General features: G+C 42.0%; 1 protein-coding gene across 2 annotated transcripts in view; it reads right to left on the bottom strand.

Annotated features, from left to right (window-relative positions):
• kcnq1.2 (potassium voltage-gated channel, KQT-like subfamily, member 1.2) overlaps positions 1–22,734 on the bottom strand; it is a 121,909-nt gene that overhangs the window by 14,056 nt on the left and 85,119 nt on the right. The window contains exons 14-18 of one of the 2 annotated variants that reach the window (XM_081712260.1): positions 21,156–21,231; positions 20,730–20,824; positions 20,543–20,583; positions 20,024–20,085; positions 19,774–19,908 (exon numbers count right to left, since the gene is read on the bottom strand). In XM_081712260.1, coding sequence (XP_081568386.1) covers positions 19,867–19,908; positions 20,024–20,085; positions 20,543–20,583; positions 20,730–20,824; positions 21,156–21,231 — 316 coding nt within the window. In that variant the 3' untranslated portion in view covers positions 19,774–19,866. Of the gene's footprint in view, positions 1–19,773; positions 19,909–20,023; positions 20,086–20,542; positions 20,584–20,729; positions 20,825–21,155; positions 21,232–22,734 lie in introns of those variants that run through there. The other variant, XM_081712259.1, reaches the window with a different exon arrangement.

Consider the following 22,734-nt stretch of genomic DNA (forward strand, 5'->3'; position numbering starts at 1 on the left):
CAGGCCTTGATCTCAGAGCTGGAGGGGACGCATGGGCTTCCAGTGAGTGAGTGAGTGACTCTCACTCTCACTCTTACTCTCACTCTCAATGATGCTTGGAGCTTCACGCGGCTGCGGCGACCGGCAGGCGTGCAGGGGAGTGTTCTCTCACCACAGCTGTGCAAACCTCCGCTGGGAGGAAGGCAGGTCCAGTCCTCCCAAGCCCTGGCCAAGTCTGGCCTAGACCCAGCCTGCCTCCTTCCAAAACCAATGGCTGCCCAGGCACCACCCACTGTTGCTGTCCCATGGGCCCCAGCTCCTTGCACCGCTGCTGCCTCCCTGTTGTGGGGACATGGGTGTTGGCCACAAAATGAGCTCTCAGCCCCTAGCTAGCGAATGGAGAGTGTGAGTCGCCTGAGGGTCTGTGTTGTTTTTTTTTTTTTTCCTGAGTATCGTTTTGCTCCAGCTAATAGGGAGAGACAGGAGTGAGCTATTTTCATCACTTTAAGCAGCAGGGACAGGAGTGAGAGGTCAAATGTTCAGCAGGGAGATGAGAAGACTCAGGAGGGAGATAGGGAAGGGAGACAGAGCTAAAGAGCTAGCAGCCAAGGAGTGTGTGGGGTTAAAGACATTTTTTCAGAGCTAAAATGAAACAGTATTTTTCTCAAAATAAACTTAGCCCCCATTTGGATGTGAGTATTTGATCTTTACTGTCTTTTTGCACAAACTGTACTGCCTTTGAAATGAAGTAGACCCTAACCATACTGCAGCTACAGTGGACCCTATCCATACTGCAGTTACATAGACCCTAACCATATTACAGCTACAGTGGACTCCACCCATACTGCAGCTACAGTGGACTCCATCCCAACCACAGCTCATACTGGGAAACATCTCAACACCCTTTCATATGATAATGCCCAGAAAGCACATAGAGACAGTAAGTAATCTGGGGTGGAGCACACAGTTTGAAGTGCATGGGTCACAATTCGTAACTATACTGTGAAAGTCAATTGTGCCATGTGCTATTCAGTGAACAGGAACTCTCTAGGGAGCAGCAGTGGGCTTTCTCATTGTGTAGGAACGCCCAATGTCAAAGATGACATGAAAACCTTGATTTGAAAAAGAAGGAGGGGAGGCAGGGAGGGCAGCCTGCTGTGTGACGTTACTAGGTGGGTGCAAGAGCTGGAGGCTCAAGCGTGTTGTGACATCCGAGACCAGGCCAGATGCTTGCGGATAACCAGGTTTATTTTATAGCAATACAAGCAACAATCGTAAACTGAAACAGGTGAGGGTAATAGCCAGAGATATATCAGGGACATGCTCAGTACTCATGATAGAAAAGCGATAGTACTTAGCAATGAATGAACGGAACAGGAGAGACTAAATAGCGTAGCAAAGATGTGATTCAGGTGACGCTAGCAAACCGGTGATGAGGCTCTGATGAGGTTGTGCCGGGGAAGACGGGAGTTGTGGTCGTGGACTGGGGGTGGCTCATGGCACATGTGTCTGTGTGAGTCTGCCGGGTCAGCACTACTCACCCCACCCCTTCTGTCCAGGCTGGAATGGTCAAACCTAACATGTCCTGCACCACTTGCCTTTCCTCCATCAAGGATTATATGTTATTTTCTATCTCTTCCTTTTCCCAAATCTGATTTCTGTGGGGCTTTCAGAAATTATGACCATAACCACACCTACATAACCTGTTAATATATTATTTCTAACTTTAATGTTTTATTTGTAATCTAGTTTACTGAAGTGCATGAAATATCTATTGATAGTATTCAGAATTAATGTCCTTGATTACTTTGTTAGTCATTCACATTCTCCATATACATTTTTCTTTTCCATCTAGGCCTTTCTGGCTTTTTGTTTTCTTTTGTTTTTAGTCAAGAATTTCCTAGCACATTCCTGATAGATAACAACACTAATCTGAACCTGTCTTCATTTTGCAAAGGTCCAATGAAGTAACATAGAAGTGACAACATGTATCTAAATATGCACTCGTGATGATGGCAGAAAGACAAGAAAACAGCAATTTATCATGAAAGACAGGATCCAAATCATGAAATGGAGTCAGTTGGGAACCCAAGGAAATTCCATAGTGGGACCAGGTGCTTACAAATATTTCACTTGAGAAGAAAATAGCTCACCTTGCCTCAGGATATGGAAATGTGCAGGTCATCAACAACAGTTGTATAGATATTATTGGGCATACTGGGCACACCAAAGCTGTGATAACATTGGCCTTATTTCTCCTCTCACATAATAATCTCTTAACCCATTTTGTTATTGCACTTTGACAACCACCATATTTATGTACAAATCCAACAACTTTGGAGATTATAGTTTTTTGTGTTATATAAATTCATCTTGAACAGTTTCTTGAGATGAAACAGACAGCTCAAGCTATTGCTGAGGGACTTAGTTAACTTAGTTAACTGTTTCACTGCCAGCTTGTCATGCATGCTAAACTTTTCAACCCACACAATAAACTGGCTTGAATCTAAACCAAAAGGGGGAAGGGGAAGTAGAATACTAGCTCAATTATAATGTTCAACTAATAATGTTATAATGTTCAAACATCTAATCAATATTCAACCTTTTATTTCCTAATTAATTCCAAAGTAAGGCACCTTACATGGTTTACTGGGGAGCAGATTTACATATTATACCCTTTCATCCCAATTTGTAAAGGTGAGACCAAATCATTTTCAATATTTTCCATTCTGATGCAGTGTATGAACACCAAAGACACTGAAGTCTATGTCCAGAAATGGAGACTCCCTTGTTTTAAATGTAAACGTCTGTGTACCAAGGTCAGCAAGCTATTTGTTGTCTTGTCCCAGGACAACATGCAAAACAACACAAAGATACCCAGACCAGTCAAACATAATGATGGGAACTTCTTCCTGTACACATCCCAATGTACATAGATAGTGATTAAGTTCAAACAGCAGAGGAGCAGTGTCCTGGTTAAGGCTGGTAGCAGAAAGTAAACGACATCTCTCTCACTTTGTCTGCTTCTCTCTGCACCATATAATCATACACCTTTATATCTGGTGAGAACATGTTTATTTCCTCCTTCTACTCTCAAAAGATGCATCACCCCCCCCCCCCATACATTCATTCTCTCTCTCTCTCTCTCTCTCTCTCTCTCTCACACACACACACACACACACACACACACAAAACTTGACTAACCAAACCACAGGAGCAGAGGCCAGGCACAGACTAATGGCACATAACACATCTGCTAGCAGTGTGGTTTAACTGATTTAAATAAAGAGTAAACACATGATGACGAAATCACTCTTCCCACACAGCCTCGAACAGAAACCATTTTCTAACTCTTGCCTCCAATATTCAAGAAAGCAGAGAGAGAGAGAGAGAGAGAGAGAAAGAGAGAGCGAGAGAGAGCGAGAGAGAGAGAGAGTGAGAAAGAAGCTAGCCAGACCTTTCTTCCTGTTAAATGGAATAATGACATCAAACTGTGCATAAACTAAATGAACAAACTGTGCTATTGAAATATGCTATCACCAGTGTTTGAGGTTTATTCACTGCTTTTAGTAACAGTGTACACAGTGTTTAATAAACAGATAATAAAATACTTGTAATTCTACCACATTAGCTGTTGACAATGGCCAATAACAGTGTTTTATTCTTTGCTAAATCTGGAATAAGATGCAGGAGTGCATCTTGACCTCTGTGAACATAGCTTTATATCTTGAACAAGTACGCAAAGAAAGAGGGTAGATTGCAGAGATTTGACAGGGGTGTGTGTGTGTGTGTGTGTGTGAGAGAGAGAGAGAGAGAGAGAGAGAGAGAGAGAGAGAGAGAGAGAGAGAGAAAATGCATGAAAGTGTGTGTGTGTGTGTGTGTGTGTGTGTGTGTGTGTGTGTGTGTGTGTGTGTGTGTGTGTGTGTGTGTGTGTGCGCGCACGCATGTGTGTGTGCACCTGGGGCATTGTGCTCTAAGAGAATGTCAGACTGGGGAGTCAGAGGCCACAGTACAAGGAAATGATTCAACCAGCAACTAGCAACCACACACACACACACACACACACACACCCTTTTCTTTTTCTCTTTTACTCTTATTCTCCTACATGAACAGAGCCAGAGGTCAACTACACACTTTCCTTCTTCCCCAAAGCAGGGCCACTTAATCTGTCTCCCTCCGCTGGCATTTCCTCCACTATTTGAGGACCCTGTAGAATTTGTCCATAACTGAAGCACCTAATTAAATAAAGACAGAAAATGAAGAAGTCTATGGTGAAGCAACGCTTGCCGGTGCGAGCCTGACACCCCCGGCCCCTGCAGTGAGGACGAGCAGGCGGGTGATGGCTGCCTGACTGACATGTTGCTGTAACCCAATATTGTGCTGCTTAGTGTGCCCACCATGGGGGCCAGAGGCACGTACGCGCCCCATTGCCTGATGGGATAGAGATAGAGCCCATGTGGCGTGCCATGGAGAAACGCGACCCCCATCGAGGCAGGGGCCCCAGGTCTGCTGAGCGCAGCCGAGGCAGCCCCCGACCAGCAGCGAGGCGCGCGGCAGATAGTATTGTGCTCTAGACTGGCGTCTGGTTTCCAGGCCGGACTTCAGCACGCTATTAGGACTGCCTGAGGAGCGTCTGCGCTGCTTATCTGATCCGCGTGGACGAGTCGAGCTGTCAGCTGCTGGAGCACTCATCTCTCCTGCAGCTCAGCCTGAGAGATAAGGGGCCCATTTTGGGTGGATAATGACCTGCGTTTAGGAGCAATATCAGCAGAGCCATACCTGACTTTCTCCTTGGCTTCAACACACGTGCATGGATGGACACACACACACACACAGGCCAACAGATTCACACATACATAAGCACAGACACACACACACATACGGACATACTAAAAGATTTATACCTACCAAGCATTCAGAACCATGCTTATTAGCTTGCTACACATTACCCCAAAATATTAAAAAAAAAAAAACAGACAAAAAACGCTTTAATTACTTCAGCTTACAGTTTAAATGTAACTATTGTCGCTAGAGAGTGTTGAGGGTCTTGAACTGACAATTAGCACACAGGCGTATCATTGCCATATATTAAACAGCATCAATTTTATTTAACTACTTGCGTGTTTTTGTATATGTGTATGTGTGTTTGCATGTGTACGCGTGTATGTGGGCGTATGTGTGAGTAATTTACCCAGTTTCTCAGAGGCACTCATAACTCATGAGTGCCCATACCCTATAGAAGGAGAGGTTCTCTAACAACTGCTCTTTGTTTCTTTCTCCCGCAAATTGCTTCAGGAATGCCACAGAAAAACAACAGCACACACAACAGAGGCGTGCGTGCCCAGCAGAGCTGCGCACACGCCACTGCAGGCTCATTACGACAATTAGAGAGAGGAGATAATTAGATGAAGGAGCAAAGAATTATGTGTGTGTGTTTGGGAAGGGTGGGGTGGTGATGGTGGGGTTCTGGGCTATGGGAACCATATGCATCAAAGCTAACAATGGATATGACCACAAAACATGCAAAATAACAACCACAAACATCAGAGAAAATTAAAATCAGCTGTTTAATGAGATTTTACAGCTCCCTCAACCTACTGGAAAACTCATCTGCTTTGAGACTGGTTTGAGAACGATTTTCTTACTTATACATTGTTTACTTTGTATTGTGCCTAATGCTTTACAATGATGTGGTAAGTAAGGCTCATACATCAAATGCACAGAAATGCATTTTAACCCTGGAGCTTTTGTATTCTATGAACCAGATTAGCCCAGACAAGACCCTGTGCATAAACCCCCCGCCATCTCCCAAAAGGAGCATTTATCACTTTACGAGGAAGCAGACAGCCTGAACACCTGAACCAGATGGCCTGCTGGCTTCCTTTAAGACTCCCAACCAGCAGAGTCATTGGATAGTCACAGCAAAGTCACTGGGGCACAGCATGCTTTCAGCATTCTTACATAGCTAAATATCTAAATATTAAATATCTAAATTTAAATATTTAAACAGTACTCTATTTGTATACAAAAACAACCCCACCATAGATACGTATGGTTCTATAGTTTATATGGTTGTCAAGTATTCTAACAGTATCCAAATGTTTTGGGTTTTTTTTAAACTTTTTTTTAATTAATTTTTTTACAAAAACACACTATAGACAACAGTATGTCAGGTGTTTAATGGTTAATAGTGGTGGTAGATGTACTGTCATTTGGCCCAGTGTGAAGGAAACAGCCATTACCCCATTATGTTCTACAATTACCTTTTACTGTGGTGCTGTATAAGCATCTAATTTACAGGCTGCATTAATGTTTCCACTGCAGTGCAATAATGCTACATTTATGTATGGTTCTGAGAGACCTGCAGAGAGACTGCATGAACACACACATGCACACATACACACACGCACACGCACAAACATACATGCACACACGCGCACACACACACACACACACACACACACACGCGCACACGCGCATGCACGCACGCACACACACGCACGCATTGTGTTAAGATCTCACACTCTTAAAATATGTATACCTGCATAGCATTACCTACTTTAGGGACAAGCTGATTAAAACAAAAACCCCAAGGGAAATGGCTGGAAACTGGAAATTCCAAGAAGCATTTATACCTATTAACACTTTCTAGTTCTGACTGTAGCTTGCCTACAGCAGTAAACAGTATGGCACATTTCTAGCCCTGGTTACTGGTTTGTTCACCTTTGCAGCTGGTAAAATTCCTGCAGAATTAGCATTTAATAAACGTCTTGGCATTTCCCCTACCTTCCCTAATATTTCACTTAGTATGACTCACATCGGTAAGCAAGTTTTGCTTAAAAAAAAAACAACCTTGTGATTTTCCCCTTACATTACTGAAACCCCTTACATTACAGAGTGCTGTCATCAGAAATCAACTGACCACAGTATGGCATTACGTAGTGGGATATATCAAGGAGTAGCTGCCCAAGAAACTGACTCAATCTGGAGTTCCACTGGAAAGCCAGAATTCCAGCCATTCCTGTGGAACCCAAATGAGCTTCCCATCCAGAGAAAGGGCTGACTGGCGGCTTTAATGCATTTGGTATTGACACTTATAATGACATGGGATGAATGATTTAAAGGATGATCTAATCATTGGGATTTTTCTAAGGCCATAGATGGGAATTCATTCATTTTTAAAGATGCAGATTGAAATGTGGGCACACTCTTAAACCAACCTTGGAACATGAGTAGGGTTATATTAAAAGTTGGGCTGTTTGGGGTATATGAAAACACATTTTGAAAATGTCATCAAACTAGATTCTGGAATTTTAAATAAACCAAACACATTTGTAATTTATGAAACATAATGTACGCACACGCACACGCACACACGCGCACACACACGCGCACACACGCGCACACACACGCGCACACACACGCGCGCACACACGCGCGCACACACACACACACACACATACATACATTTTTACTCTGGTGCTGATCACGTGTAGATGTGCATATAATTATTTTAGTACCTAATAGTCCCTATGCCTTCCTAGTCTCTGTCTACAGTATCCTTTGCACCCACTAATGTGCTCAGTGAAGGAAAAGCAGGGCTGAGATAGAGGAAGCTGTTTTGGCAAGAACTTGTTTCGTCTCAAGTGGCAGCGACCTCAGTCAACCTGGGGAGAGACTCAAAGCTGAGGAATATTACCCACTATGATTACAATAGGGGCCGAATTCAGGTGATAGCACTAACCCACTTGCATGATGCATACAGTAGGGAGCAAAAATTGTTAATAGCCAAACAAGTAACAATGGATGCACTCTGATTACCAACCTATTTTCTAATAGTGTGCAGATCATGGGTATTGAAACCCCAAGCTTCCAAAAGATTATTATTACTGAACCTCCAAGATTCCAAAAGATTATTATTACTCTAAGTCCACAACAACAACAACAACAAAACCAACCAACCAACCAACCAGCTTGCCAACAAACCAAAAGAAATCAACAGAGGTGTCCATCTGACACATGCATGCCTGGTTGAAAAGGCTACACTAACCCTCTTAGTCAGGTAGAAAATGTTACATTAAGCCTCTAAAATCTGTGATTTTGACAGTAACAGTCCAAATCTGTAATACTACAAAGATATAGTGAGGACCATATATACTATACACAGTGAACTGTGCATTAACTACAATCAAAACTCTATACTCCAGAAATATACAATTCAGCTTGCAATACAGAAGGTCAGCATGACCCATCATCTTCTTGCAGAACAGGTATATTAAGTATATATATATATATATATATATATATATATATATATATATATATATATATATATATATATATATATATGCCAGGTGTACAAAACGGTATATAACATGACCAGCAAAAAACACAAAATTATTCTACTATAAGTGACAATAAGTGAGCAAGTCAGATGTATTGGACAAGTGCTCTACCCTGTTGAGTACAGGAGCTTTACAATAAAATGGAAAGCATGTTGCTAAACCTTCACTGTTCTGTGTACTGAAGGTTTATGGATTCTTTATCCAGTTTCCTGCTTGCTAAATACACTGCTCAAAAAAAGGGAACACTTAATCATCACAGTATAACACCAAGTCAATACAATTTCAGTCTGTCCAGTTAGGACAGGAAGAGTTTGTGAATCAATTTCACCTGCCTTGGTGCAAATGAAAGTTTTGGTGCAAAAGAAAGGTACACTGCAGAGGCAACAACAAGACAACCCCCAAAAAGGAACGGTTCTGCAGGTAGTGGCCACAGACAATGACTTCTTATGCTTACTGACTGATTCTTCTCTATAGTAGTGTAGTTTTGTATTTTGCTAGTGTCCATGCCATTACTGCTAGGATGAGGCAGGACCCGCAGCCCAATAAGGTTGTGCAGGTAGTTCAGCTCCTCTAGGATGACACATCCATGTGCCGTCGCAAAGTTTGCTGTGTCTCCCAGCAAGGTCTCAAAAGCATGGAGGAGATACCAGGACACAGGCAATTACACAGGACACAGGCATCATCCCAGCAGCAGGACCAGTACCTTTGTATGAAGAGGAACAGGAGGAGCACTGCAAGAGCCCTACAAAATGACCTCCAGCAGGCTACTGGTGTGGTCTGACCAAACTGTCAAACACAGATTTCATGAGGGTGGCATGAGGGCCTCATGTCCTCTAGCAGCAACTGTTCTCACAGCCCAGCACCACGTGGCTTGGCTGGCATTCACCAGAATCGGCAGGTCTGCCATTCACAGATGAGAGCAGATCTACACTGAGCACATGTGACAGACATGAAAGAGACTGGAGATGCCATGTTGAATGTTATGCTGCCCGCAACATCATCCAGCATGACTGGTTTGGTGGTGGGTCAGAAATCTGGAGAGGCATATCTTTGGAAGGTTGCACAAAACTCCACAATAGCCAATGGTACCCTGACTGCTGTTAGGTACAGGAAGGAAATCCTTACACTGTGTCAGACCTTACACTGGTGCAGTGGGCCCTGGTTTCCTCCTGGTACAGGACAATGGCTGGCTGCATGTGGCCAGAATGCGTAGGCAGTTTCTGGATGACGAAGGCACTGATGCCACTGACTGGCCCTCACATTCCCCAGACCTGAATCCAACTGAGAACCTCTGGGATGTTATGTATCAGTGCATCTGATACTGCCAAACAGCACCACAGACTATCCAGGAGCTCAGTGATGCCCTGATCCAGGACTGGATCAGAGATCCAGAGATCCAGGACTGGGAGGAGATCCCCAGGATACCATCCACCACCTCATCAGGAGCATGCCCAGATGTTTTCAGAAGTGCAAACAGGCACGAGGGAGCCATACACACTACTCAGTCACAATATGTGTTACTTTGATGAAATTCATTTGATTTAAAATTTTTACTTTAATTTTGAATCCAGGCCTCAGTGGGTTGATGATTTTAGCTTCCAATGACAAATGTTATATTATTTTGTTCTCAACAAAGTACACAGTTTATATCAGTAAAGATTTTCCAACTTGAATCTTTCCTTTATTGAGATGTATTTTATTTTTTATGAAGTGTTCCCTTAATGTTCTGAGCATTGTAATTAGTACAACGTTGTTAAAAAATGTAAAGAAAAATAAATATATATATATATATATATATATATATACGACTAAGACAAAAAGTAAGGAGAAAAGCAAAACAGCAGCCCTAAGATGCTTAACAGCCCAACCAACACAGTACTGATGAAATGACCCATGCAAAAGCCCAAAGGCCTCTGCAAGCACAAAAGAAATCACTTACACCAAACAGACCTGAATCCTACCTCTCCATTAACAGGGTGTGTGTACTTGAGAGAAAGAGACAAAGAGGGAGAGAGCGACAGAAAATGTGTGCGTGTATGTACTCTCAGTGCCAAACCACTACCCCATCATTACTCTACTTCTGTTCTTCCATAGTGGCTCCACTGAGGCTAAGGCAGAACTCCCCTTCCAACCCCAGGGTTGCACGCACACACACACACACACACACACACACACACACACGCACACACACACACGCACGCACACACACACACGCACACACACACACGCACACACACACACACACACACACACACACACACACACGCACACACACACACACACACACACACACACACACACACACACACACACACAGCAAGCCTTACCTTCACTCCACGATCCCAGCAAAAGCTCTGACCCTGCCATTAGGGAACCCTCTCACCAAACCAGGATGGGTCACAAAGTCTGGAGAGTTTCACTGCATCATCACATTCCCCTACACCAGCATCCCCTTACCACCACACCACTCTAGGACTCTCGTATGTCATCAGTTTTTCTGTCAGGTGATTGGTTGGCACAACCCTCATAAAAGTTTAATGTGGGGACATTTGTGGGACACAAAGTTACAGAAATGACACAAAACAAGCATTCAAACTGACAAGCGCAGCAAAGAGAGGCAATGACTGGGGATTACTCTAGACCAGAGATTTCCATTCATCATACTACTAGAGAAAACACAGAGCTCATGTGACTGAAACACACACACCCGCACACAAACACACACACAGAGTGACTGGCTTATTCAGATCCAATTTGGTTGGGGTAAACAAAAACAGGCCCCTCCCCTCATGCACTGCGGCTACAGCCTGTCTGTTGGACACATCACGTGAGAGAGCAAGAGGAAAAACATGCAGTGTGTTATTGTAGTAGTGGCTGGCAGCGTATCATTTGGAGGGTGGAGTAGTGATCAGGTTTCCCTGTGCTACACCGCCTGGGTTGCAATCATGCTAAAGAAAGAAAAGAGGTTCAGCAATGGTAGCATCACTGCTATGGAGCAATGCAGTGGAACACAAGTGGTGGTTAACCACAGTGAGCCAATACACACAAACACACACATATACATACATATACACATACATACACACAAAGATGGCCAGAAAACATGTGACCTGCCCCATGTCTTATCTGTGGACTATGGTGGGGTGTACGCTCCATTTGTGAAGGTCATCTAGAGAACATTTTTATTTTCAGAGTTCAATATTCCAGTGAGATTTTTTTTAAGTTAATAAAAAATAAGGGTTACTGTGACATATTTTATATTATGAATTCCAATGCAAAGGACATAAGGAGGTCATGTACTAGTATATGAAATAGACAGCTCAGTCTTCTTCCTACGACACCATAAACACCCCACTGCCTAATGGAGCTGTGTGCTTATGTTAAACATCTTGTTTTCATTTGTGACAGGGACATTTTTGTGCTCTGCTGAGCTGGATTTGACAAAGTGACTTTGCTCAGTTTATGACAGTGTCCCATGGTGCCCACTCACTAAATGGAGCTAAAATGTAGAGAGCACAACTACTTAACTACCCCACATAAAAGAGACATAGACAGACAGAGAGAGAGAGAGAGCGAGAGAGAGAGAGAGAGAGAGAGAAAGAGAGAGAGAGAGAAGGAGGTAGAGAGAGCATGAGAGAGGAAGGTAGAAGGATGGGGTGGAGAGAGAGAGAGAGAGAGAGCGAGAGAGATAGAGAGAGCGAGAGAGAGAGAGAGACAGAGGAGAGGGAGGGAAGAAAAAGAAAAGAAAATGTTATGGGACCAATAAAACCAGGCACTTATTTCATTTTAAACATACTGACCTGTTCATAACCTTTTAAAGTATGTTACCCCATCTGAATGGGGCAAAGTGCAAATGAATAGTAGGCAATGAGAAACAGCATGTGTAAAAATATGAATGTGATGCTTGCCAAAATTGGAGAAATTAAAGGGAAAATGTACTGGGCCACATATATTTAGAGGGTTTACCATTTACATGGGAATCACTTAAAGACTGCAAGAAAGATTTAAAAATAATTTGGATAATTTGAATGACGTACATTGATGACTATAGCGTGTTTAACTGTGAAAACTGTTTTTTGAAAAACAGTGGAACAAAAACAAACTTAATGATGGTTAGTTATTTTGTAAATTGACATGGAGTCAAAATATTCTTAAGCCACTTAAAGTGTGCTGCAGCTCAGTTTGAAGTGTTTCATGTGTCCTTAAGCATTAAGTATTATTAAGAAAACCACATTTAAGCATAAAGGCTAACCACATAAATGTGAAAGTCATTCTATGAACCATCGATAATGTTTCAGGGTTTTAGCACAACACACTGAATGTGAGAGTGAAAAATACAACAGAACATGTTCCTCTTCTCATTACTATGATATTACTGTATCATTATAGAAGAAGCATGTGCTGAGTTTCCTAGTAGCTAGATAACCTCTGGATTAAAGCAAAGGCGGCAGTCTGAATGGCTCTTGCCCAGACGTGTTCCATGGTCGGACCGGCTCTTGCCCAGACGTGTTCCATGGTCTGAAGGGCTCTTGCCCAGACGTGTACCATGGTCTGCAGTCTGAGTAGGAGTGGACTGCTAAACCACCATGCCAAGCTGCCTACTTTTGTCTTAGCCTTTGAATCAAGTCTGAATCAAACAAGACCAACATACTGACAGAAAAACATGCAAACAACTTTAGAGTCAGTCCACGATCAACTCAGTGGTGTAAAGATAGGTATTAGTATATCTCCTAAAGCCTAGACTGACTTTACTTGAACATTACAAGGGTTAACTTTAAACATGTTTCTCATTTTACTGTGTACACAGAGCACTACTGGCAAGGGCAACCACTGAGCCCAAGAGAGCAGTGAAGCCCTCACTGCCTTCCCCCTGCACTGGTTATATGGAGCACTGGGACTGGGTACCAAGAGTAGCATGAGTCAAGATCCTGCTTCAGTATGAGGAAATGTGCACTGCCCTCAGTGATGGCCTTAAAAGACCCATTTTCACAGTGAATGCACAGGCCAAACAAAACACAACTATTATAAAGAGAGTTCGGAAATCCACTTAAAAAAATAGAGATGCTTGCAGTTCTTAAGCTTTGTTCAACATGTACATACATACACGTTCCGGACCACAGTTATAGGGAAACTCTGCAGAAACAAACACTTTTCACCACTCCAACCACACCTGTCAGTGAAACATTTAATTCTTGTCTAGACTTAATCCTTTAAAGTTACAGTGAAAAGTTTTCAAGTGATGGAAATTTGTTTTTCAACCAACCCTGTCATAAAAACTGAGAAACATACATGGCCTCTGCAGTTCAATATTGGACTACAACACTCATAACACTTTGATTCGAGTTTAGGTCCAATCTTCATAAAGAGGACATATTACGAAAAATTCATTTTTTCAGTGCTTATGTACATACATTTCACTACAGGGAGTACTTACCAAACCAACAAACTGAAATAAGACAACGCAGTCAGTTTCTTTTGGGCTGCCTATGTCAAAGAACATAACACAAGCCATTCAAGATTTGGCTCCCTTACACATCACTAAGGGAGTTATTAGAATTATTCTGCCCTCTGTATCTCCACCCACAGATTTAAAATTAGCTACCTTTGCGAAGAAACACCATTATTTCTTGCAAATGCCTGACCCACTAGTAGAATTATTCAAAGCTAATAGCTAAGTATGGGAGCTGCTCTGTTCTTGGCTGCACAGACCAGCACAAAGCGCTATTATCAGCCCCCAGCCTCAGAAGACAGAAGACCTGAGTGGATAATGTTAATTTTTGATGGCAACATCCCAGCTACAGTCGGCAAAAACCTTTAATGTGCTAACCACTGTATCTGACTGCTTTTCCAACCTGGGTCAGTACAACACAGGACTGGCAACAAAACCTTTACTAAGAGGAGTCAATACCAGCTGCCCATGGCAAAACTACAGATCAGGGAAATGTAGCTGGGTATTTAAAAAATTATGATGCTGTGTCTTTCTTTGGCCATTTAGCACTACCTAATGCTAATAGCTGAAATAATATATTAGATGTAATTTTCTACAAAGTTATTGGCATTTAATTTACACTATTAATTTATTAGTTGAGTGTCTGTAAATAAATTATCATAATGTGAATACCATGAGATAAAAGGTTGCAAAGTTACTGTTGGTGTTCCTCCCAGGTAATCAGGGGTTAGCGATGTTAGCATGTTGTGTTAGGGAAAATATGTTTTACATCTATCTGTATTCTGGCAAACAGGCATGCTTTGCAGTGTGTAGGTACAGTATGAATGTGTGGCTGTTAGAATGAACATAGAGCTGTCCTCAGAGCAAAAAGGAGTTTAAAGGTTTTTGAAGGCATAAATAACCTCCACACTGGACCAGTGAGAAAGTCTAGAGAAGAAGAAAGTTTCTTTTTACTAATGTTACAGGTGAGCTTGGGTGATGTACAATAATAAAGAAAGAAAATTTACTTTTATTAAGGTTTGGGTTAAAAAGCAGTAATCCTGTCCTGTAATGCAGTGCAATCTAAATAATTTCTGAGACTGCATAATACTTTAGATTATATATGTATATACATTTGAACTGGGTAATCAGTTATCTGCAATGGAATGTGTTTAGAAGGACATCATCCCAGCCCCGACGAACAAGCAGTCCACACCGGAGCGTTACAGCTCAACCCATTTGGAATGGTACTGTGCTGCTCGGGAGCTGACCCAGGCTGTGAAACCAAAGTGAAATAAACCCTGCCATTTGGTGAGTTTTTTAAATACAACATACTATAATCCTCATTGTCTTCTAATAATCATGTATGCTATTTAAGATGTCTTTGCAGAACACTCAGGATGGAATCAAAATATATGCCAATGCGTTAGTAACACTTGCAAAAAAAAAAAAAAAAAAAATCAATTAAAAAAATAAATCAAAAAGATACTTTTAAAGTTCACTGTTAGAGCAAACACACACACAAATAAACAAATAAACTTTTACACACTAAAAAGCAGACAAGTTGTTTTTTTTCAGCTGGTCTCATCCTGTAATAAGCCTGAGGCATAAGATGAGTGTTTGTTGGCCAGAGCACTGCATGTGTGTGTGTATGTGTGTGTGTGTGTGTGTGTGTGTGTGTGTGCATATGTATGTACACAAAATTGTTGCATGACTTACTTACTTACTGACTAATTTCTTTGCTTAAAATGCATACAGGAATAAACAAAGCGCTCGTCCTTTGCTCCCATAAGCTTGTTAAAAATATGAGCTCCCCTGTTCATGTGTGAATGCTGCAGTCGTCAGGCCATACCAACAGCCGCCTGGCCAGGGGGCTCATGTCCTGGCCCTGAACACATCACATGGGCTAATCTATCTTCATGAGGACTCAGGAAGTCAAGGTCCAGGCTTTCTTGTTGCGAGGGAGAGGAGAAAGACACCTTCATTGCGGTATGTGTCTTTGTCCAGACAGAAAGAAACATTTGTTGGCGCATGTGTCGGTGTCCAAGCAGCATAAATCACTGTCTGACTGACATATTAACAGAGTATTAGTCACCACCCCTCCATTCAGACACATGCCTCAAACTCACTGCTGCAAAAAGATGAATAGTTTCACGGTAATGGAAAAAAAGAAAAAAGAGAGATAGAAGGAGGGAAGGAGAGAGAATGAAGGAGAAAGAGAGAATGAGGGGGAGAGAGAATATTGACTGTTGCACTGTACTATTCATCATATTTTATAAAGTGTCTTGGGGAAATTCTGTGCCAAATACAAACAAAATCAAGTAACAGCCAAAGAGCTTCCACGTTTACCAGAGACATTTATAGTACACAACATGTGAATAAAGCCCATAGTGTATATGCTGTTTTACAACCACGGCTGGTGCTGCTTCACTCAGTCAAATACTGACATAATTGAGAAAGACTATGCAAGTCTCTCGTGAGTTCCCCAGACATGCTCAGATAATCACTAAAGGCTCTCTATTATGCACTGCTCCAAACACACCTAAACAACAAAACACAGTGATTGCAGATGTTTGTATTTGAATTCGTGTTAGGGTTAGTAAGTTCACAAACCTGCTATCCTGGTGCATAGACAGACCTATGGCAAAAAGTTCCCCCCACCTCCATGCCTAGCATTCTCTTACTACCATACAGGATGAACATCTACTCACAAGGATATTCAACTTCCGAGGACTGTTCTGCTACTCAACCTCTGTTGTTCAAAAAAATTTATTCCTTTTTTACTTTCTTTGTGACTTTCATTAGTAAACCTTCATGCCACAGAACTCCTGAGAGATTTAACCAGTTTAAATAGAGCTGGGTTTTAACCAGCTAAGACACAGTTTATACACAGCTGGGGATTTGAATGCAACTGCGGTGATGCCACTTTTAACTTTGACTGGTACATGAGAGCTTAAAGAAGATGTGGTGACTAGCTTCCTGTCGTTTGGACAGCAGCATTCATTAGCCCACACCCTCCCCAGCTGGTAGATAAGAGGCCAACAGTGGTGGGAATTAACTTGCCAAACAGCAGAATTAAATACTCCCAATACAATTATACTTTTATTGCTACTACTACTACTACTACTACTACTATTACTGCTACTACTATTACTGCTACTACTATTACTACTACTACTATTACTACTACTACTACTACTAATAATAATAATAACAACAATAACAATAATATTGATAACTATTTTACATTTCCAATAGTGAGACATGATCCTATCCTTTTTACAGAATTGTGTCTCCTGGAACCAGAGAACCAAATTTCCTTCGAAGCCTTTAAATCATTATCTTGTGCTGCAAAATCACTTCCATCTTTTGTCATCCATTTCATAATATCACAAGCTGTGAGTGTGACACTAACATCTCTACACTCATGCTCCTGATCAGATCTGCCATTATAACTAGGTCATGCTCATTACGCCACAAATGTGCTCATGAGATGGAGCTGAGCTGGAAGAATAGTTTTTTTGTCAATAGGAAATACTCCATGCCTGTTTACACATAGCTGACAGACTTGCATTTCAAAGGAAATGCAAAGGAATACACAGACACACACACACACACACACACACACACACACACACACACACACACACACACACACACACGTGTGAGTTAATGCACACTTGCATGTTAAGACAGGCGCTTCAAATATATAATATGCAGATAAACAACTGCTTAAATGTGCTTCAAAGAGCAACCTGACTAACCCAGACTAACTAGGTCAAGTCTGGGTCATGAGGTTCACAGCGTGTGTGGGGGTGCATGAGATAATACCTGGGCCTGTCATGTCCTGAAGAGCAATCTCCACAGAGCACAAAGCAGTGACACTTCCTCTAAATTCAGCTGTAGGCAAGTGTGTCACTGTAAGTGTCTGACCACAGCAGCCCTTTTCCTTTATTCTCACTTTTATCCTGTTTTCCTCCTACCACCCTTCTGTGAAAAACCATGGGCCCTACCCTGCTGAATCTGTCCAGAAGGCAAATGTTACATTGTTACATAGGACATATCCGCTTGCTTTTACCATGCTCAATTGCTTCTTCTCTAGAGCCCATCCATCTTGTCAAATATGGCAGCTGAATGAGATATCTTAGAATAGTAAAAGTTTCTTCACACATAAAAAACATACTCCTGGTATTATAATATAGTGTTACATGTCATGTAAAGTGAACCTGTAGCCACCATGTCGTTTTATTGACATTTTCATTCAAGGAAAATATATTATAGATATTTCCTGCATTGTTGAGCATGACAGTAGCAAAGATAGCAGGAGAAAACAAGACATGTTGGTAAATTAATGGCTGTCTTTTCCTCTCCCATGTGGCTTCTAAAGGATTTGGAGGGCTGGTGATGTCAACATCCCTGCCTTCTACTGCTCATTACTGATGATGTCAACATCCTATCTTCTTGTGCTCACCTCTGGTGAAGCCAGCATCCCTGTCTGCTTGAGCTGCAGCAATAAATTATTTTAGTAATGGAGTATTCTATGGATTGCTCCATCTATTAATTGAGTAATCGGATAAGGAATATTTTTTTTCTTTATTAAAGAGCAGTAGTAAATATACAAAAGAGAATATAAGACAGGTCTCTAAAAATAAACAACTAAATTGATTCTGTTTCAGAAAAATCAGCATTTAAATTGCATAGCAATTCAGCATATTTAGGCACCATATTACATTTTGGATTTTAATTAAAACATTTTATGAAATGCATTTTTACGTGACATTTTATTTTTCCCGATATGTACAGAACATTTCAGAATGGAGTGGTTAAATATTATTTAACTGAGTGATTACTGAGTGATTGTTGATCGCAAACACAAAAGGTTTTTTTTCCTTCCTAAGTAACTATCTAAGTAATCTGCCATTTGCAACTTTCTCTTATCTTGAGAGTACACTCAGTAGGCCTCAACATTTGTGAGAAATCAGAAAGTTTCTGAAAACAGTAACTAGATTTCTCAGAACACGTTGCAGTTTATTACTTCCTCAATGTACAAACGGTGATTCCCTAAAATATCTGTACATTCATTTAATTCATAATTCAATGTTATGTAACAATTTACATGCAAACATAATTTACTTATCCATTTACTATAATGCCTTCTGCATAGATCAAAAAATGTAAAATTCGACGTCTCTGCCAATAAATATGACAAGAAATTGCCCCGTACGTTTCAACGTCACAGTTAGCGAACTAGCTAACCCTGCTGTGTGAATCTCTCCTGTCTCTGCAACCCAAGCAAAACAGTACGGACTGTTCGGGCTCTGGCTAGACTCAATGTCTGCTTTTAAGAAAATATATTCATCTGTTGTCTTCACTAGAACTCCCCGACCTTACTACTGGAAGATACTGGATTCTGGGGGCTTATGAACAGCTCTCCTCATGTGACTCAAGTCATTGTTAGCTTCTTCGTTTTATCCTGCCGCACTTCTACAGTAGAAATAATACAATATCACCTCGCTTTAACGTTGTTTTGGTACGCTCCCATATGTTTGTTGTTAGCGAGGCTAGCATTTAAGCATACAGTCTGTTTTCGGCATGATTGATGTTTTACACACATTTCCCGGAAGGCACGATTGGGCGTAGGAATACCGTGGAAATACTTATATGGATTAAAATAAGCTTCGATACAGATAATTTGCCTCAATGATTTTTAGCAATTGAGGTGGTCCAGTTTCTCGAAGAACCATTTCTGCCCTACTGCTCACCTCTGGTGATGTCAACGTCCTTACCTTCTACACCCGTCAGCAAACCACAGAATTTAGCGTTAGCAATTACTGCTGTAATAACACTGAGCACCGTGAATAATTACAAGTTACTGGGATATAACTCTCTGGCAAGAGGCAATTAAAGAAACAAACCAGAAAAAGTTTTAATCTCAAAAAGAAGAAAAAAAAACAACTCTTAAAATACTTTACTTCTAACCCAGTCCCACAATCTAGAGCACGTTTTCGCCTACCAAAGAAAAACAGGACAAAATACGAAACAAAAAGAAAACGTGCCTTGTCATGTTTGTGATGATTTGACTGAAGATGGCAACATGAAGTTTATACTATCATTTCAGAATGCTCTGGGAGTTGTCTGGTGTGAGTGCTTGCCCATCTTTGAATTGCCCAGTCAAAATAGAAAGTATGAACACAGAAGATCTTATCAGAGAACAGAAGCTGCAGACATCAGAGCATTCTGCAGTAGCTCTACCTGGGCTTGATCAACTCACCTTATCCTCCAGTCTGATCAGCCTGGCTCCGACAGTGTGGTATTCCTTATCTACACCTTTTTCTGAGAAAACACATGCACGTACACACACGCACACACACACACGCACACACACACACACACACACACACACACACACACACACACACACACACTATTGAAGGATATGCTCTCATTTTAAAAAGCTATTTTAAAAACATGTGAAGAGGAGGTGGTGAAATATGTGTGCATTTGGCAGCCCTCAGGCTGCTGCTCTGGGATTGCTCCAGCCCAATACGATGAGTGAACATACCAGCTGGTCCTGCACGTACAGCATGCATTATAGCTACATTATCTGCCATAAATGGTTGTGTATGCATGACAGGCCCTGTGGGATCTTTTCTACCCAAGTCCATTTTATCAAAATAACACAAATCTCTGTTTCTCTCTACCTGACAGTGATTCACTTCTTCACTCAATCACTCACTTACTCCAATATCAGGCCAAGGGACAGTGTTCTATCAGGCTGGATGATGTTTACCTGGCAGAAACATTCCCGGCTTTCCCAATGTGTGATCCAACCTGGGGTGGGGAAAAACAGCAGGAAATAATGACGTGCATTGATTGTTTGAGGGCTGTGCCCCAGTTGCCCCTCCCTCTCCTGGCGCAGCGGGAGAGAGCACAGGGACATGTACGAGGGGAGCAGTGGCGACCTGCTGCGCTCTCACCGTCTCTGTAACTCCTTTATGCGCACCATCATGTTGAGGTGGCCCTGGGAATATTGCTCGATCACATCCCGCACGTCGTATGGCTTCCTCGCTTGCTGTTGAACCCACAGACAGAAAGCATGGATGAACGCTATTGTCACCTGCCCGAGACTTTTTGCCTCCCCCTGGGCTTTCACTTCCATGCTTTGTCTCCGTGGCAGGAGAATTAGTGAAAGAGTCACCAAACAGCATCAGCTTAAGAGATACCGAAAAATTCTTGAGTAGGTGCTCAGAAAGAGCAGACAAAAGGAGGTTGTACATTTACTCTTTGGCAGCAACACAACACTGAATTTCTTTTGGAATGTATCATATTTAAAGGTAGTTGTTGAATAATTTTTTTAATTATTTTTAATTTTTTTAAGAATTAAGAATCTCACTAAACTGTACCTGAAATTTTCTTCTGGCTACAAAGTACTGCATCCTCCTTATGACCTTGACTGCAGATCTGTGTGCATGCGAAAGCCTGCATGGGAGAAAACACAAACAGGCTGATTTTTACTTTTTTTGAAGGGACACCCAGCACAGTACTCCTGCCAAAGTGTAGACCAAAAATCAAGGTCACCACAAATAACGTTTCAACCTGTGATCAACTCAATAATACACATATTAAGATGGTTCATGTAATAGGGAATGGCTGGCTGGTTGTGTTGAGTGTGAGTGTGTATGAGAGAGAGAGAGCGAGAGAGAGAGAGCGCATGTGAGCTTTCGTGTGTTTGCCAAAAATGTTTGTTAGTTAGTTATAAATCACTGTCATACTTTAAAAATCCCAGATGAATTCCAAATGCTTAAATCATTTTGATTTTCTACTTTTAACATTATAAAAAAGCCAATTCTTTAGTGTCAGCCTGAATACAGTATATATTACACTTATCAGTGCTGGCTGAACCAAGAGATAACAGGAAGATTCTCCTCATCCTTGGCTCTAAACATCTGACCTCTAGGTTTATCTCTGACTTCAAAGTGTTGGGTATATCCTCAGCCTGGGTCTATGCACGACATGAAATGAAAAGGCTGATGAAGAGTAAAGTTCACTAACAGAGGAGAGAGGAGTGGAGAAGAGAAAAGGAAAGAAGAGGAGAGTGCAGTGAGGGAGCAAATGAGTGGGCATTGACGGGGAGGGAAAAACAGAGCAGGTTGGGGTCACATCCTCCCGATAGTGCACAAACAAAACCGTACGTCACAAACATCTGTCTCTAAGGAATGCAGGCCCGTCACACACACAAGCACGGATGCACGTGCACATTCTCACACAAACAATGATGCTTCAAGAATCTTTCTTCACCTAACCACAAAAGGGCCACCATGTGTTAGTGCCTCTCTAGCCAGCTCTTTCTAGATAAGCCCCTCAGTGTGGTTACCGAGATGTGCTCCACACAAAATAAATCAGTTCCCTCTGCCACAGGCCTTTGTGAGACTCTGCTGGGAGGCCAGCTTGTTATGACTGCTGGCCTCTCCCCGGCCTCTGCCCTGTTCCTTTGTGGCGTCACCAGCCAGCGAGGAGGTCTTAATTAGAGGAGGGTTCCGAATATCCAGCAGACCGACACGCACAGTAAAGCGCGCACATCAAAGGGAACATAATGCACGCTGTCTCCTCCCCCTCACCCTCTTTCAACCCCCCATTAAGTCTCTGTCTCTCTCAGTCTGTCTGTCTGTGTCTCTCTCTGTCTCTGTGTCTGTGTGTCTGTCTCTCTCTGTCTCTGTGTCTGTGTGTCTGTCTCTCTGTCTCTGTCTCTGTGTGTCTGTCTCTCTCTGTCTCTGTCTCTGTCTCCCTCTGTGTCTGTGTCTCTGTCTCTGTGTGTGTCTGTCTCCCTCTGTGTGTGTCTGTCTCTCATTCTCTTTTTCAGTGAGGTTCAATGCATTAGGTGAATGCAAGCAGCACAAAAAACATCCGGAGCAGAGTTTTTTCTTCTGTACATGTGAGGGGGAAGGGTGTAGAGAATGGCGCATAACTGAGAAAGAAAACACA

Source organism: Electrophorus electricus, chromosome 4, assembly GCF_041902795.1.
Source record: "Electrophorus electricus isolate QZ-2024a chromosome 4, ASM4190279v1, whole genome shotgun sequence".
NCBI classification, from domain to species: Eukaryota; Metazoa; Chordata; class Actinopteri; order Gymnotiformes; family Gymnotidae; genus Electrophorus; species Electrophorus electricus.